The 18,564-nt window shown below is 34.5% G+C and overlaps 1 protein-coding gene and 1 pseudogene across 2 annotated transcripts; both read right to left on the reverse strand.

Moving 5' to 3' along the window:
- Positions 1-9,034: 9,034 nt before the first annotated feature.
- LOC142531646 (large ribosomal subunit protein bL12c-like) lies at positions 9,035-11,678 on the reverse strand (annotated as a pseudogene).
- Positions 11,679-14,045: 2,367 nt separating this feature from the next.
- Positions 14,046-18,556, reverse strand: LOC142531214 (isocitrate dehydrogenase [NADP]-like). 2 transcript variants are annotated; one of them, XM_075637298.1, is made up of 16 exons: positions 18,252-18,556; positions 18,118-18,161; positions 17,894-18,003; positions 17,403-17,440; positions 17,244-17,321; positions 17,097-17,150; positions 16,920-17,021; positions 16,751-16,839; positions 16,547-16,650; positions 16,393-16,461; positions 16,185-16,300; positions 15,432-15,466; positions 15,205-15,347; positions 14,787-14,909; positions 14,442-14,523; positions 14,046-14,328 (listed from the first exon to the last, which is right to left on the reverse strand). In XM_075637298.1, exons 1-16 carry the CDS (start codon positions 18,463-18,465, stop codon positions 14,323-14,325), a joined length of 1,407 nt encoding a protein of 468 aa, XP_075493413.1. In that variant the 5' UTR covers positions 18,466-18,556; the 3' UTR covers positions 14,046-14,322. The 2 variants fall into 2 exon arrangements, with proteins under 2 accessions (XP_075493413.1, XP_075493412.1); XM_075637297.1 differs by having other exon boundaries at positions 14,046-14,523; positions 18,252-18,555.
- Between the last annotated feature and the right edge of the window lie 8 nt (positions 18,557-18,564).

The following is an 18,564-nucleotide window of genomic DNA, read 5'->3' on the forward strand; positions in this document are numbered from 1 at the left end:
CGGAAGAAGGAGAAGATCCGGAAGATAATGGACAAGGAGAGGAGATGCGGCGCAGGAGGGGACACAGCTGGAATTTCAAGAAAAGAGAGGGTCAATGAATACACATCGGGAATTGTCTGGGAAGAAGGGGAAACGGACAATCCTGCAGCGGCAGAGGAGATCTGGTTGGAGCTGTACGAGGTTGGTCATTTGGCCTTTGGTAGGGTTTCTTTTAGTGGAAATATTTTGAATGTGTAGGGGCAAAAAAGGGAATTCAATTTCCTTTAATTATAGGGAAAGTCGAAAAAATTGTTCTATCTTAGTCGAAACCTTCGCAAAATTGGTCTCTTCCAACTTTTTTTTGGCTCCAAGGGTGAGTGTAAGTGTCCATTTTACCCCTTGGGCTTGGAATTTGGATTGCTCTTTCTATGTGAAATTAGTTATGAATAATTTCTCACTTTCTTGGTATTGGTGAAAATGACTTGTTTAGGGTTTATTTTCCAGACATAACTTAATTAATGCATGCATGAATACTGACTTATACTATTGTCACCAATTATATAAAGAAGTCTAACTAACAAAGAGGATAGTTTTGATGGGATTTTATATATATAGAAAGATTTCAAATTCATATAATCTAATATTTAATTTTTCAATTTCAAATGCTTTATCATTAATCGTCTTTGAAATCAAAATACCTCCCTTCCGAGTTGTAATTTCAGAACGAAGATGTGTTTGGATTGAAACATTTGAAATGACGAACTTCGCGTCTATTTAATTTATTTGGATGGTTATGCTTTTGGTGAATTTAAATGCTTTTACACGCATCGCTTGCAACCACCACACAGATGTTAGTGTATATGTTTATGTATACACATACATTTAGTTAGTAATTGCGAGTTCATTTCGAGTACATCAAATAACAGAGTTATTGAAATTTGAATTCCGTTGAAATCCTCCAAATCAAATTACTTGATACAAATGCAAAATTGAATTAAGGGCCCAAAAAATTCTTCGTGAATAAAGGTGACATGGGTAAATTTGTAATTCATGATATTTTTATATATTTTTTTCACATTAATCACACCATGCTTATTGAAAATATGAGTATCCTATATGAATTAAGTATACAGTTCAAGGGATCGATTTGAACTAGAAGTTGGCATAAGTAAATTATTGTCCTTATCAAGTCTATATCTTATCTTAACTTGTTTGGGCTAAAAATAAACATAACTACAACAAATTTTGAAATTAATCCAATGGGGAAAAAAAAATAAAAAAAGTTAATAAAGCTAATTACTGGTTGTTTGATTGTTAAATACAGGTGAGTTTTAATAAATTCTTGTTATGATGTGGCTTTAATTATTAAGCAAAAACTTATGTGAGACGGTCTCACGGATCGTATTTTGTGAGACGAATATCTTTTTTGGGTCATCCATGAAAAATTATTACTTTTTATGTCAAGAGTGTTACTTTTTATTGTGAATATCGGTAGATTGACCCGTCTCACAAATAAAGATTCGTGAGATTGTCTCACAAAAATCTACTCTTATTATTAATATAATTTGATTTATTTTCAAAATATATTGTTTTATTTACACTTCTCTCTCGTTTTCATTTTTAATATCTTTGATTTTTCATCATCTTAATAATATATGAAAATTTTTAGGATGTTCAAATAAAAGGAAAATTATATATAAAAAATAATTGAAACAATTAGTGAAAAAAAATGCATCAATTTAATATCTTTTAAATTTTATTTAAATGAAAATTTAACATTAATTTTGAATGGATATTGTAAAATTTAATATTGATATTCAAATCTAAAATTTAAAATACGTTATAATTGTTTGACTAATTAATTAACCAAGAGGATTTTAGATTCAAAATTTTTGAATTTAAGAGTAGTCACGAAGGATTCAAATGTACACCAAATATTGATGTCATATGAAATTCGTTATTCAAATAATTATTTAAAGAGTAGGTCTTTTATGAGACGGTCTCACGAATCTTTATTTGTGAGACATGTCAACCCTACCGATATTCACAATAAAAAGTAATATTCTTAGCATAAAATATAATATTTTTCATAGATGACCCAAATAAGAGATATGTCTCACAAAATACGACCCGTGAGGACCGTCTCACACAAATTTTTATCTGATTTAAATCAAATTCATTAGTCCGGTCAGATCGTTAATCCAAAAAATGTAAAATTTAATGTCTTGCACTTTTATTTTATTTTATTTTATTCTATTTTTACTGTCGAAAAAACATATAACTTGTGCATGGGAGCATTGTTCATGATTCAATTTATATGTTAAGAATTCAAATATAATATATATTATTAAAAAATTCAAATATAATATAAATATTAAACAAATGGAAGACAAACAATTGTTTGCAAAAATACAGATAAAATTTATTTAATCTTTTTCAATAAGTATTAAGTTGGATCTACTCATTTTATTTTATTTTATTTTATTATTATTTTCCTCAATAATTAAATCTATATATTGTGTTATTTATTATTTTTTACCCTACTGTTGATGACTTTTAGCGAACTAAAAAGCCACTTCAAAATATAAAAATCTATATACTGTCATACAGTTCTTTTATTGAGTCTGACCTAATTTATTTATTTATTTATTTTAATCAAATTTTTTTTTTTTAATTTTATAAGTAGATCCCAACACAGAGGAGACTTGTCCTACGATAGCACAGCCCAATAAAACTTACAAATTAAATTGATTAAAATAATTTCAGGAAAAATATTAAAATATTTTTTTTAATAACTCGAACTTAAATAAATAAATAAAAGTACTGTTCTATTCGTGGCTTGTTGGAAAGCACCGCATTAAGGGGAATTTGTTTCTTGGAATTAATTATTGATCAAGTACCGATTGGCATAATCATGCAGTCATACTTAGTTGTCACCTTCCACTTTTTAATGTCATGACCACACACACATATATATATATATATATATATATATTACAACACACGCGGGGAGGGGAATCGAACCCGAGGTGAGGAGCCAGCTAATCTGGCGAGTGAGACCACTTGGCTATAAGTCCGGTCTCTATATGTATATACATTCAAACTTGCACAATGGGTTTGTTTCTTTTTACTATATTTGTTTTTCCATGTTAATAATACAATTCAAATATTTCAATTTTTTTAAAAAAAAATTGGATCGATTTTTGTGAGTGACAAGTTTGCTGCCCAATGTGTTAGAAAACGATAAATGCACTTGTTAGAAGAGTGTTCAAGTTGTAATGTTTAATCTACCTTAGAGTATTTATTAGAGTTCAAAATATTTGAGTTGTATTATTATCACCAACTATGTTAGATATTGTAAAGTGTTTCAATCATATTCATTGATTTCATGACCTTGCAACTAGTTGGAATCCATTCACGAGATTGATAGTCTGTCGTGTGTCGTCAAAAGTTATACTCGATGACAACCGTACAACTTAAAAGCTCAAACATTACAACACAATCCAAGAGTCGCAAATTGGTGTTGTACTAACCAAAATTCATTTTCCTCTGTTGCCATTACAGTTGGCATGAAAATAAGCTGTAAGGATCCAATAGGTTTTTCAATTTTATTAAAAAAAAATTTGGTTAAGTGATTTAAATTTGGTTTGATGTGTTTAATAAGATTTAAAAAAAACCGTCTATTGGATATGTCGAAATATATTAATTTCCGAACTGAAATTCAGTTCGTGTCGATAACCAAAATAAGTAAAAACACAGTATCAGTATCCCCATGCCATATTATATAAAAAAAATTGAATCTATAATTTTTTTAAAATATAAATTTTAATCTCTAAAATAAATTAGAATTAGGAATGGTACAACACATTATTCAAAGTAAAAATGGACGATGACGTCGTACTCGGGTACATGGTACATATCTCACGTTGCACGCCCAAGCCGTGAAATTTCCATAAACGATCATTGGCATTTGAGGGACGCAGGTGAGCGCAATTTACGGATATCCTTTTCTTTCTCAAAATAATGAAATCAGTATATTTCCAATTACAGAAATTTAACAAATGGTGAAAAATAAGGGGAATCTTTATTATCCCAGTGGTAAAATCTGAATATTATACAACCATATTGAATCTGTATCACAACCAAAAAACAAGGTAACAACCAGTGACGGAGCCAGAAATATAGCTCTGTCCGAGCTAAAATTTTAAGCTCTTTTTTTATATTTTAAATTGATCTACCCGAACTAATATCATATTATTCCAAAATTATACAAAATTTATATATAAATTTTTTAAAAAAAATTGGCTCACCCACGCTTTATATGTGCCTCGGCCCCTGGTAACAACTAATTAACCTCCTCGAAAGGCACTCGTCTTTCATAGCCACTGCCCGGATCAATATCCGCCATTGGATGCACTCTTAAGACAAAACATTAAGGATAGTATCTCAATTTCCGCAATTCCGGTTCTTACAGTGTGTAGATTGGCATTGATGATCATGTATCGCATCCTTGAGCATGGTTAACCGGAATTTATGCTTGAAACTATATCTATTCTATTTTATTAAAGTTGAAGGATATAATAGAAACAGCCAAAGACACCAAAATATGTATATTCAATTTTGCCCATCCATTATGGACAAATTCACCAAAATTTTTTTTTTTTTTTATTATCAAAATTGCAGTGTAATCACTCATTATTTCTTATAATTATATTTTAATTCTCATTTAAACATAAATCAAAAAAATTATAAAAAATTATTGTACAAGAGCGTGCATCGATATACTAAGAGTGCATAAATTTTCTATTGAGGGAAATGAATGAGACCGTTAAATTATTATTTTTCACATAATTAAAGTTTTGAAATGTTTGAAGAATTTATTATAAAAAATTTAATATTTTACTTTATTAAACAAATATTAAACATTTGTAATATTAAAAGTTAAACTAAAGAAATCTCGTTTTATCGCGCATTGGAGTTAGTTTGCCTTTTACTCTAATAATCGTTTAATCACGTTAAAAGCAAAATACCGATCAAATTAAGATCTATTACGTATGCACATTGGGCTCGATAAATTATATTCTACAGCTTCTACTGAACTCGGACCTATTACCTAAAGCATCGGTTGCAAATTCAAACCCGATGCTGAGCCCGCTTGTTGGAGCAGCTCCAGGTATGACAATAGGTCCGAAACCGGATCCCCATATCTGGGATTGGTTTGGACATGCCAAAGGGTGTTGGGTTGGGTAACGACTATCTATTTTCTTTCCGGATATGTTTGGACAAGAGAATAGGTTATATATATAAGATCCGACCCATTTAGCAAATATATTAAAGAGTAGGTCTTTTGTGAGACGGTCTCACGAATCTTTATCTGTGAGACGGGTTAACCATACCACAGATCGGGTTAACCATACCAAAATAAAAAACCATTAAAACAGCTATCTACCCCTTAACTGCTTCCTCATTACATTAAATTCAACTTCACAACCTCCCCTCCGTGTACTCTTCTTGCTCATTCCTTATATTTTGATCTAAATCTACTCCAAATCTTGCCGATTCCTTTTGAAATCGCCTCTGTATTTGAAGAAAAAAATCCAACACAAATAAGTTTTCTCTATTTTCCTTGGACCTAATTTCATTGTTTTCTTCATTTCTTCGTTTAGCCAATTCAAATTTTTAATTGACCAACTTAATTTTGGTCGAGTAAGAAGAATTTCATCAATTCTTCTTGGTCGACCAACAAATTTGTTGGTCGACAAAAAATTTTTTGTCGACCTGATGCTTATTTATGTTTTTTTATTATTAAATTTTTTCCCATTCTAATGATCCTTTTTGAATTTTGTAGGATATGCCTACAGTTATTGTTGTTCATATAGATCGTAAATGGGAAGTGAGCGAAGAACTGGTGTATAAATGGAATGCAGGGTCCAATACTAAGTTTGTAGCTATTCCAGTAGATGATAATATTTGTTATTTTGAAAATTTAAGAAGTGAACTATATAGAGCTGGAAAAGTAGGACGATGCTCCTAACTTGAGGTTGAGTTATCTTCTAGATTTGTCATGTAACATTCAACCGATTTATATAGGGACCGACCATGATTTGGAAGCATATTTGTATCTTGGTTGTCCGAAAACTAGGCCAGTGCTTTAAGTTGAAATTGAACATGTTGCTTCTTTTGATGTTTCTGATAATATGCACGAAGTTGGTATTGATGAATACAATAATAATTTTAACGAACAGAGATATTTTGATGATTATTTTCACTTGAATATTGTTTCTTTGGATCGTAATAATAGCAGTAAGTTTTTCGACGAAGCACATAATATGGATGTCATCCATGTGGATCGTAGTAACACGGCTGAGATATACGATGAAGCACGTGATGTGAATGTCATCCATGACGTTGAGGTCGAGACAAATGTGGTTGCAAGTAATGACGCAAATGTGGTTGTAGATGTGGATATCGGCAATGATACTTTTTATTCACGGATGGTTCAAAGTTGTTTGTTGGTCAAGAATTTCCAAACAGAGAAGTTGTGAAAAATGAGATAAGTAGAATCAGTTTGGAAGCTTGCTTTGAATTTGAGACTGTAAAAAGTAGCCAAAAAGTGTATGCCGTAAAATCTATAGTGTCTGATTGTAAGTGGAGAATCTGGACCTCAAAGATTAAGAATGATTCACATGCATTCTCCGTCCATATTGCAATACATACACATGTGGTTTGACAGGGAGATGTAGGAGAATCTGCGGAGCGAGTTCAGCTGTTGTTCGTGATATGTTGGTGGATAATTTCTAAGGTCATCCGGTACCAATTGTACCAAAAGTGGTGATGGTGATGATGCACAATAGTATGAATGCTTATTTTACAATGCTTGGAGAGAAAAAGAACTGGCAGACAATGTTTTGAAAAGATCCTACGAAGAGTTTTATTGTATTGCCTTGTTATTTGCACATGGTTGAGAAGATGAATCGAAGAAGCATAACAGACATATGTGTCGACGAAGAAAATCAATTCAAGTATATGTTTCTTGCTTTTTTTGCATGCGTCAGAGGTTATCGAAGTATGTGGAAAGTTGTATCAATTGATGGTATGTGATTGAAGGACAAGTATAATGGTGTTTTACTCGTGGCATCGACACAAGATGAAAATTATCACTAATATCCTTTGGCGTGGGGAATAGTATATGTCGAGTGTACTTCTTCGTGGAGTTGATTTTTAACGAAGTTGTTAGAAGTAGTACCAGACGAGGATGAACTGGTGATAATTTCAGACAGACATTAGGGAATCATTAATGCGATTTCTAGTGTCTATAGAAATACGCATCATGGTCATTGTACGTGACATTTATCTCAAAACTTGAAAACTAGGTGCAAAAATAAGGGTGAAATCGAAATGTTTTTGCACATTGCAAAAATTTATAAGCATGTAGAGTTTGATATTGCATACAATAATTTTAGAAATAGATATCCCGAGGCCGCACAATTTTTGGACGAGAGATATTCAGTTGATCGATGGACTCGAGCATATTGTCCGAAGACCCGTTACAATATTATGACGACAAACGGGGTTGAGTCGATCAATGATAGACTACTTGAAGAGAGGAAGCTCCCAATCATTGCACTTTTAGATTCTTTGCAGAAACTGACCTCGTCTTGGTTTTTCCGATATCGCCACGCATCAATTGAGGCTAATACTATTCCGACCCCTACCATAGAGGGGATTTTCGTAGCAGGTTCACTGATGCCCAATGAATGCAAGTTTTTGAATTAGGACATATTGAGTTTGATATTAGAAGCCGCTGACATTTGGCCATTGTGGACCTAGAATAAAAAATATACACATGTCGAGTTTTTGATATTGATAGAATCCCACGTGCTCATGCCATTGCAGCCAGTTGGTTAGCCAATATTGATTTATATGATTTGTGTTCAGAATATTATTCTACGATGATATTGTGCATGACTTATTTAGAGACTGTGTATCCAGTTCTCGATGAAAGTGAATGGCCACGCAATATTAATTTCCACTGGTATTGCCTCCTTTGTTAGAGAAGAGACTTGACAGAAAAAAAACAGAAGAGATTTCCTTCGATTGGTGAATTCAGCAAAAGATAAAAGCAGATTCATCATTTGGGTCGACTCGGAGCAACATTGGTCGACCCAAAGTAAAATGGTCGACCCAAAAGCAAACAACAAGGGTCGACACAAAATTTACAGTCTTTGGGTCAACCCAAAATTTACAAGGTCGACCCAAAGGCGGATAAACTTGGTCGACCATTTTGGTTTTGGGTCGATCCAAAAGGCTGGATTTGGGTAATTGATGTTTAGTATGTCTAATTGTTGTGAAATTTTGATTTATATTTTAAAAAATATAACATAATTGTAAAATTATGATTAATGCTTGTGAAATTCATAAAAAACGTAACATAGTCGTGAAATTGTGATTCATATGTTAAATCATATAACATAATTGTGAAATTGAGAATCTTATGTTAAATGTAACATAATTGTGATATTGAAAATTGTAACATAATTGTGACATTATGATTCATATGTTATAAAATGTAACATAATTGTCGAATTAATAAAAACCCTAACATAGTCGTGAAATTGTGATTCATATGTCAAATCATGTAATATAATTGTGAAATTGAAAATATTATGTTAAAAAATGTTACATAATTGTGAAATTATGATTAATATATTAAAAATTGTAACATAATTGTGACATTATGATTCATATGTTATAAAATGTAACATAATTGTCGAATTAATAAAAAACCTAACATAGTCGTGAAATTGTGATTCATATGTCAAATCATATAACATAATTGTGAAATTGAGATTATTATGTTGAAAAATGTAACATAATTGTAATATTATGATTCATATGTTATAAACCTCAAACCCTAAAACCTAAACCCTAAATCAACAGGGTCGACCCAAAATAACATTGGTCGACCACAAATGAACATGGTCGACCCAGATCAACATGGTTGGTCGACCCACAAAATTCGACTATATGAATATCAAAATTTAAACAAACAAAATTAAAATTTAAACAAACCAAATTCGACTTTAAACAAAACAAATTCGACTATAAAAAATGTCCAATAACTACAATGTCCATTGATTATCAAACATTTTACGTGCTAAAAAATATCTGAACTCAAATACCAATCTATCATCTAAATTTAATACTATTTGCTCACTCCTCCTCGACAAAGCATATCCAGCGACAGCTAATACAAATGCTCCAGAATCCTCGCTGTAAAAGTAAAAAGAATACTGAAGTTATTATTATTTTAATAGATATAATAATAAAATTATTAATCTATCTATCAATGCTAAACATACTACACTTTAGAGATAAGACAACGTACTGTTTAATCTTGGCTCTAAATTCATCATGTAGCTTTATATACCATGACCTCTCGGGGTGTGGGTTGTTCCCAACAATGGATAGTAGACGAGCAGCGTTTATAAGTATATGCTCTATTTCCTCATTCAGAGCTTTGAAGTTGGGATCGTGCATTCGATGCAAGTCAAATATAATGCACTTATTCACCCCTGCTACGAGTTTTAGCACAAATCAGTGTTCATCTGTGTGGACAGAGATGAGAATTCTTCGTGCCTTTTCCCACGAGAGACACGATCATTCTGGATCAATACCTTTCACTATCCCCACCAGATTTATGTCGACAACTTTATCTTTATCTTCCGCCAATACTAACATCGAAGTGTAGAAATGCCTGTTCATCAACGACACATCTGGTAACATCACTTCAGGATGTCGGATCTGCATCTCAAGCAATCCACGGAGAGCTTCGCCGATGTGCTGAATTCGACAGAAGAAAAGGTTTTCAAAGTTTAAAAATAAGTGCTCTACAAATATACACGATTTGTAAATGCTTACTGAGATAGTGACATGCGAGTTCGCGATCTCCATGGGCCCGTAGAACGACTTCTCACATTCGGCAGAAAAACCCGGAATCCTACTTGGCGAATGGTCCGAGCATCGATGCCCTAATTCGCGCCAGCGAGTTGTTTACCTTCAAAGTCACGGTCTCCACAAGTGGTCTTCAAATAGATGACGGTGTGAGACCACTTGCGAAGACCGTGACTTTGAAGGTAAAAACAACTCGCTGGCGCGAGTTAGGGCATCGATGCGACCGTTCGCCAAGTAGGATTCTAGGTTTTTCTGCCGAATGTGAGAAGTCGTTCTACGGGCCCATGACGATCGCGAACTCGCATGTCACTATCTCAGTAAGCATTTACAAATCGCGTATATTTGTAGAGCACTTATTTTTAAACTTTGAAAACTTTTTCTTCTGTCGAATTCAGCAAATCGGCGAAGCTCTCCGTGGATTGCTTGAGATGCATATCCGACATCTGAAGTAATGTAACCACATGTGTCGTTGATAGACAGGGATTTCTACACTTCGATGTTAGTATTGGCCGAAGATAAAGATAAAGTTGTCGACACAAATCTGGTGGGGATAGTGAAAGGTATTGATCCAGAATGACCATGTCTCTCGTGGGAAAAGACACGAAGAATTCTCATCCCTGTCCACACAGATGGACGCTGTTTTTGCTAAAACTCGTGGCAGAAGTGAAAAAATGCATTATATTTGACTTGCAGCGAAGACACTATCCCAATTTCAAAGCTCTGAACGAGGAAAATAGAGCATATACTTATAAACGCTGCTCGTCTTCTATCCATTGCTGGAAACAACCCACATCCCGAGAGGCCATGGATATATAAAACTACATGATAAATTTAGAGTCAAGATTAAATAGTAAGTTGTCATATTTCTAGTGTGTAGTATGTTTAACATAAATAATAGAGTAATAATTTTATTACTATTTCTATTAAAAAAATTAATAACTTCAGTATTTTTTTTATTTTTACTTTTACAACCATAGGTATTTGTATTAACTGTCTTTTTGTCATGGGGAGAAGTTAACGAATAGTACTAAATTTAGATGATATATTGGTCAATTTCCGCAACGAATCAATCCAGTACATACGAATTCAGCCTCGAATTTTTGTTGGAATTGACCATGAAATCGATTGATACACAGAATTTTCTTACCAATGGATTCAATCAAACGATGGCTATCTTGGCGCCGGCCACTTCGAGCTGCTTCTTCGCTTCCTCAGCCTCCTCCTTGGAGATTCCTTCCTTGAATTTCTTCGGCAATCCTTCGATCAAATCCTTCGCTTCCTTCAAAGCCAGGTTCGTCAAAGCCCTAACCACCTTAATCGTCGCGATTCGGGCGTTGCTTGGGACATCCTCGATCACCACGTCGAACTCCGTCTTTTCCTCCACCACCGGAGCCGCCTCAGTCGTCGGCGCCGCGGACGCGGCGGCCACAGGGGCGAAGGACGCGGCGGATACGCCTAGCTTGTCCTGGAGGTACTCGACGAGCTTCTGTGAGTCTGCTAAGGTTAGGTTCGAGATCTGGTCACCTAGCTCGATGATTTTCTCGGGAGCGTCGACGGCCGAGACAGGGCGGAGGACCGTGGCACGGTTGTTGTGGAGTTTGCGATAGGATTTGGCTGATAATTCGGAGATGTTTCGGGAAAAGCAGATGGAGGAGCTTAGTGAAGCTGCGGCGGATGGGTTTAGGATAAGAGGGGTAGCGCAGGTTAACTGAAGATAACGTAAAAGCCATAGTTAGCGAGGACCGTGGAGTGGGGGATGATACGGTAAGGAATCGAAGGAGATTGTTAGCTAAAAGGAAATGGGCTCATCTGGCTATTTTATTATGGGCCAAAGCCCAATCATATAATAAATAAAAAAATAAAATGCGCCTTATATTTGGAGTGGACCGAAATACAAAAGCCCAAGCATTACAGTGAGCCAATAATATAATTGAAAATTATATACTATCTATAATAGTTAGTTGAAAAAATATGAAATTTTTTATGAGAAATGCTTAGAATTACTAATAAATACATAAAATAAAATTTACATATCTATACTATAAATAAAATTTTGGAAAAAATATGGTGTCTTTCTAATAGGCTCAACTATTATATATAATATATTTGACGAGAAATGATTAAAATTACTAATATATACATAAAATCAAATTTACATATCTATAATATAAAAGCATTTTCGAAAAAAAAAATTGATGTCCTTCCAATAGGCTCAGTTATATGTAGCATAGATTTCACTAAGGAAAATTTAGCTACTAACATTTATTTGATTAATATTTTGATATATGATGTCTTCAATTTTTAAACATTTTCCTATACGTGAACTCTATGTTAATATGACATCCTGAATTGTTAAGCATTGTTTTATTGTCTCAATTTAAATTTAAAAATGCACATATTTATCTTAAATTAATTAATCAGATCATCGAATTTAAATTACAATATTACCTTTAATAAATAATATTATTAATTATTAAAAGAATAAATGTTAATTTACCATATTATCTCAAATTTAGTCAAACAAAATATTATTTATCAGTTAAATTAAATATCATATTAATGGTAAATTTGAAAAAAATTCCTCTAGACATCTTTTATTATTTAAATAAATATATAATCTTATCTACCAAAATAACAGTGTCTTCTCCATCTATCAAATTATTATCTATGATTGAATTTCAAATATTTGATTTTGCTATTTAAGGTGGCATATAAATTTGTATATTTTGTTTGGCCATATGATTTTACTCGTTTCTTAATATTTCCTTTCCTTTTATCTAGGAAGCTCCTGTCTGTTCAGAAATGAAACCTTTTGTTTCCTGACCCTTGACACCTGCATTTTGTTTTAGTTTTTGAGAACGGTTTTCCTTGAGTTTGTTGCTGATTTTAGATTTCGAGACCGATGTTCCTTGAGTTTGTTGCTGATTTTAGTTTTGATTTTTTAAATGGTGAATTGCTTATATGGAGGTGCTCAAAAAGGACCTCAGCTGAGAGACCTAGGCAGGGGTGTAGATATCATGGTGGCTACTCCTGGTCGATTGAATGATATTTTGGAATCTTAGAAAAGTTAGTCTCTGTCAAGTTTCATATTTGGTGTTAGATGAGGCAGACAGAATGCTGGACATGGGATTTGAACCACCCCAGATAAGGAAAATTGTGAAGGAAGTTCCTCTTCGCAGGCAAACCCTGAGGTACACTGCTATGTGGCCAAAGGAGGTGCGCAGAATTGCTGCTAATCTATTGGTTAACCCTGTTCAGTTCAAAATTGGCAGCGTTGACGAACTTGCTGCAAACAATGCAATAACCCAGCTCCATCTTTGACTGATTTGTGCTCTCCATTCTGTTAGTTTCCTTTTTGACTGAAAGAGTAGAACTTTATGATCAGATAGATATTTTCTTTTTAGCAGCAATTATTGGTTGCTATTGGAATATTTATGTTGTATTTCATGCGCCTGCCACAACATGTTGATGTTCTGTCAAACGGGGACAAGTTGAGGCGCCTAGAATAGATACTAAGATCTCATGAACCAGGATCGAATATTATTATTCTGTTCTACAAAGAAATGGTGCAACCAACCTGCTGGTGCTCTAGCCCAACAATTTGTAGCTGCAGCAATACATGGAGACAAATCTCAGGCTGAGAGGGATCATGTCTTGAGTCAGTTCCGCACAGGACGAATCCCTGTGCTTGTAGCCACTGATGTCGCTGCTCGTGGCCTGGACATCAAGGATATCAAGTTGGTGGCTGTCAAATTGATCTTTTAATATTTTTTTTGGACAATAAACACAATACATGTACAAACAGAAATCAATCAACTAAGATACAGAAGATATTTTGTGGATTTCGTTGGACAATAGGCCCTTCCTGAAATTTATTGTCACAGGATGGTGATATATTATGACTTCCCAAAAGCAACTAACATATTTTTTTATTTTATCTAGATATAGGGTAAAAAGAGTAAGAAATAAACATTAATTATCAGCCACCGCCTGGTTTTGACTGTTTCCAATTTAGCCGCCTGTGGTTCTCTACCATTCTCATCGAGTGGGTGAGATACCACCACCAATGCACAATTGCACAAAATTGTTTATGATAAAGAGAGGCGCACCAGTAAAGCTACGAGTCAATTTACTTTGCCTGTCTCACGTCGATAAAATTTTCAAATGCAGTTAAAATTAATAGGAAACATACATAGACACATGCACACACACACACACACACACACACATATATCAAATTTCATCCAACAAAAATTATCTCCATCTTATTCTTACGCAATTGCTTGCAACAGTAGATGTTGGATCTATCAAAGCTTCTACACCAAGGTGAATGTAGAATCTCATTGAAGTTCGTGGGATACACACCATCATGGTTAAAGAAGCCGAAGGTCAAAGCTGCAAGAGTAAGATCCACCTCTCTCAGAAAAAAGCAGGAACTGCAAACCCCTCTATCTGCTCTCTAAACATGATAAACGCTCATAATTAAACTTAATGTTTTAAACGGGCACCGTCGCATGAAGCTTTGAGCTGAGACTTTGTGCGACAGCATCAATGAATTCTTCGGTGTTCAAGTACATGTCTCTCGAAACCCTGACCAAAAACCAGAACATGAGGCACTGTAAGAATATATATTTCTCAACCAATAGTAAATGTTAGTAAAGTATTATTAAAACAGTATTCATATTTTGTCACACATTAATACGAGTACCAAAGTTGACTGTTAGATCTGTATAATAACCTCATCGAAAAACACAATTAACATAGAAAAAAATATATTCCAAGATTTCGTTTATAGCAACTTCCTGTCATTCATTAGGTAAGTATGTTATTAATATCGAGAAAGAACCACCTACTTTGGTCCATGCGTCAAAATGGCGAGATCTTTAGTCATCTTTCCAGATTCCACCGTCTCGATGCATGCTGCTTCTAACTTGTGAGCGAAATCTAACAGCTTCTCATTGCCATCGAGGTTGGCACTGGGAGAGATGCAGAAATGTAAAACCATATTTAGTTCAGTAGTAAAATTATAAAATACACGAGGCTACTTTGTCACCTGCTTCCTATAAATAATGTTTTCCAAGCTTTAAGCATGGTTTCAGAGTGTAATCACAAGTAAAATGGAACAGAAACAAATAATTGCATCCAACTGCAACCCTCTGGCTGAATAGGAAAATAACTAAGCCGTGGCAGATCGGCAGGGTTTTATAAGCTCAAAAACAGGGATCCCAATTCCCACACCCAAAAATTACTAATATCCAGAGCTAAACTAACCGATGTTCTAAGCCTCGTGTCCAGGCAAATATGGATGCAATACTATTTGTGCTGGTTTCTTGACCCTTTTGATGCAACCTAAAATGCCGGGTCACCGTCCCATGAGCAGCCTCTGCTTCTAAAGTTCTACCGTCACCAGATAGCTGCAAGGCAGAAAGATTAAACTTCGAGTCACGAACATGACAGATATCATGAGGTACTGCAACTTATGCCAAATCAGGACAAACCAAAACGGACGTCATGAGTCCTAATGAGCCAAATCCTGCAAAGTAAATGGACGTCAGTAAATCTCCCGATCTTTATGAGATTCTATACGTCTTTATGTTCACAAAACACAATCAGAACTTGAAAGAAACATGCATTGACAAAGAAAAAACATTTGGATTTTATTATTTCAGTTTCTGAGCAAAATATAATACATGTATTGAGTTTTTTCTTTAAGAAATGTGGGAGTTCCCAACCGACGTATAAATAAAGCTTAGGGAAACACCACCAATAGGAAGAGCAAGACATGAGTGATTGAGATGGTACAAGAACCTGAGCAACATTAAATGTTTTCCATTCAAAGAATATTATAGTTCCAAAAGAAAAAAAAAAAAAAAGAATATTATAGTTCCAAAAAGCTCGATTCCATCCAAAAAACTAAAAGCAGGAAACACAAGTATATCTCATCAGCGGAACCTGCAGCATTTTCATAACTTGCAGTCTAATGTAAGCCAGGAAAGTAGATTTAAGATTTTTATCAAAGGCTCTAATGTCAGAGAGATTGATTGAGTCTGCAGGGATGCACAAAAGTGAGAGCTGATTTTTTATGAGAAGGCTCAAAACACAATGGGTGATAAATAAATCAATTATACCGATATCGAGGGACCTAATTTTTTCAGTGACCTTTGATTTTGACTGATAATCCCAAAATATGCAACCACATTGAAAATATGGGGAAAATAATAAGAATTTATTCTCTTTCAAGGTGATATCACCTTGGGCAAGTAAATCACTTTGGACATCTCCGTCATAATTTTTACAAGCCCAAACATATCCACCTTCACTCTTCATTGCATAAGCCACCATGTCGTCGATCAACCGGTGTTCATACCTATGCAAGAACAAATTCTTTATTAAATAATAACAATTCAGAGAACAATGAAGGTAGGCCAATGAAATGCCCTAAAAAAGAGACAAGGCAACCATATCGAATGCTCTTCAAACTTTTCCTTCCACTTTTCTTCATATACCTCCTGAAATATATCCTTGAACCTGAGATGGTCAACATGTTAAGCAAATCCAGAGAGTGACTCAATGGTGAAAAATGTTGAAAAATTATGCTATGATTTTCAAATACCTGCCATCATACTTCTTAAGAATGGTATTTTTCGTACTCAAGTATAGAGGCCATTTTTTCCCAAAAGCCATCACAAATGATGATTCAGCAAATGCTCGAACAGACTGAAAGTTAATCAAAGGCATATAGAAAAGATGGAATAAATTTGCATACGTCCCTTTGGAAAAGATACCATTTTTCAGGAAAACCAATAAAAAGATGTACCTCGTCGACATTAAACATAGAAAGGGCAACTCCAGGACCTTTGAAGTCATGCACATCCAGTTCTAGCGGTCCCTCACCATTTTCTGGCACTGATAACCGAACAGAAAAGTTTCAATGTCACCACTTATTCTGAAATTCAGTATTTGATAGAACTACATTATCATCTCACCAAAAACCATTTTAAGCTTTCCAGGTCCTCTAATGACTGTGTCAGTAGCACGATACTGATCACCAAAGGCATGTCTACCGATACAAATGGGTTTTTTCCAACCTGCAAAATGGGTAACATTATCATAACATTTCAATTCTTGTTCTTTCGTTCACTGAACAAGAAGAAATATCTTACCATGAACAATTCTAGGAATGTTTTGGCACAAAATAGGCTCGCGAAAAACGGTTCCTAAAAAGTATCGGGAACATTCTAAGTCAGTAGGGACAAGAAACAATGACTCCTTGATGATGGAGAATATAACAGTATGTTTTACATACAGACCATTTATTATATTTCTGATTGTGCCATTGGGACTTCTCCACATATCTTTTAGTCCAAATTCCTTGACTCTTGTCTCATCTGAACATCGTCAAACTTTTGAGTTAAAATCACCGTAAAACATATAAATCGATGCACAGAATATGTAACAGAATAGCTAACCTGGAGTGATTGTAGCACATTTTACAGCAACATTATACCTATAAGACAAAACATAAAAGCACTCAGGTTGCCGTAGAATAGCGAAATTCATCTGTAGTTCTGTACTATAATACAATATACAAAATCCTTATTAGTGTAACAAGCAACTGTTTATCTAATGGATCTTATAACATGAAGCTTCCAGTCACTCTAGAATCTTTGATGGTATTTATGATTGGTCAGATTCCACTGTTGATGTCTGGCTTCTTCCTTCTTGACTATAGTTAGTACTCTTCATTGACGTGTCTTTTCCAAAGAGGTGGTCCTTAAGCGTCATTAAAAAATACTATGCCACCATAATAAACAATAACTCACACACAACATAAAGAAAAATAAAATTAGAACTCAATTTTAACCTAATCTCCACATATTTCATTAACTTGATTAATACAAACTGAACATCCGTAAATTTGAACTCCTAACTACAAACTAATAATATAACAGAGACTCACTTAAGAGCAGCTTCAGCACTCTCCACAGTAACTTTGTCATCGGTTGCATCACGATTCAATATACCTAAATCGAAATACTTTATGTCCAGTTCCAGGTACGGAAATATCAACTGTGATTATAACATCAAACAACTGCTCATTATTACCCGAACAAAGCACACAACCGAAAAACGAAAAAATAATAAAACAAAACACCAAACACAAGACAGCGCTGCAATTCATACCTTGTCTTTGATCGTTTTCCATATGACTCGCGTCATCTCATCGCCTAAAAAACAAAACGACAAAAAAACAACTAATCAATCATCGATAACATCCAATAGAATCCTAGAATAGATTGCAATAATAAAAAAAATACCGTCCATTTCGACGATAGGGTTCTGAACTTGGATTTTATTGACAGCGTCGGGAGCGGCCGAAAAACAGCGAGCTGAGGCGTTCGGGAGGCGAGTGAAGAGAGCGCGGGGGTCCTTGAACGACATTCCGTACGAAAGTCTCGGATTCGGAAGGATGCGGCGGTTTTTGAAAGCGAGAAATGACGGAGACGATAGAGTTCCAGATGCCACGATCATGGTGGTGACGTTTGGCTTTTATAGGAAGCTTGCGGGGTTTAAGCTGCTGGAGACTTCCTTTCTTTTAACCACGGTGAAATGAGAGGATGATTAACTAAT

This window comes from Primulina tabacum, chromosome 17 (assembly GCF_025594145.1).
Source record: "Primulina tabacum isolate GXHZ01 chromosome 17, ASM2559414v2, whole genome shotgun sequence".
Lineage (NCBI taxonomy): Eukaryota > Viridiplantae > Streptophyta > Magnoliopsida > Lamiales > Gesneriaceae > Primulina > Primulina tabacum.

Excerpts from the sequence above, each read along its gene's own strand:
- LOC142531214 (XM_075637297.1), bottom strand. The coding sequence starts at position 18,465 with ATGATCGTGGCATCTGGAACTCTATCGTCTCCGTCATTTCTCGCTTTC. Across the intron at positions 16,301-16,392 it reads TTTGAAGAGCATTCGATATG|GTATGAACACCGGTTGATCG; the intron begins GTTGCCTTGTCT and ends GTTCTTGCATAG. Across the intron at positions 14,524-14,786 it reads ATTTTGACGCATGGACCAAA|GGTTTCGAGAGACATGTACT; the intron begins GTAGGTGGTTCT and ends GTTTTTGGTCAG.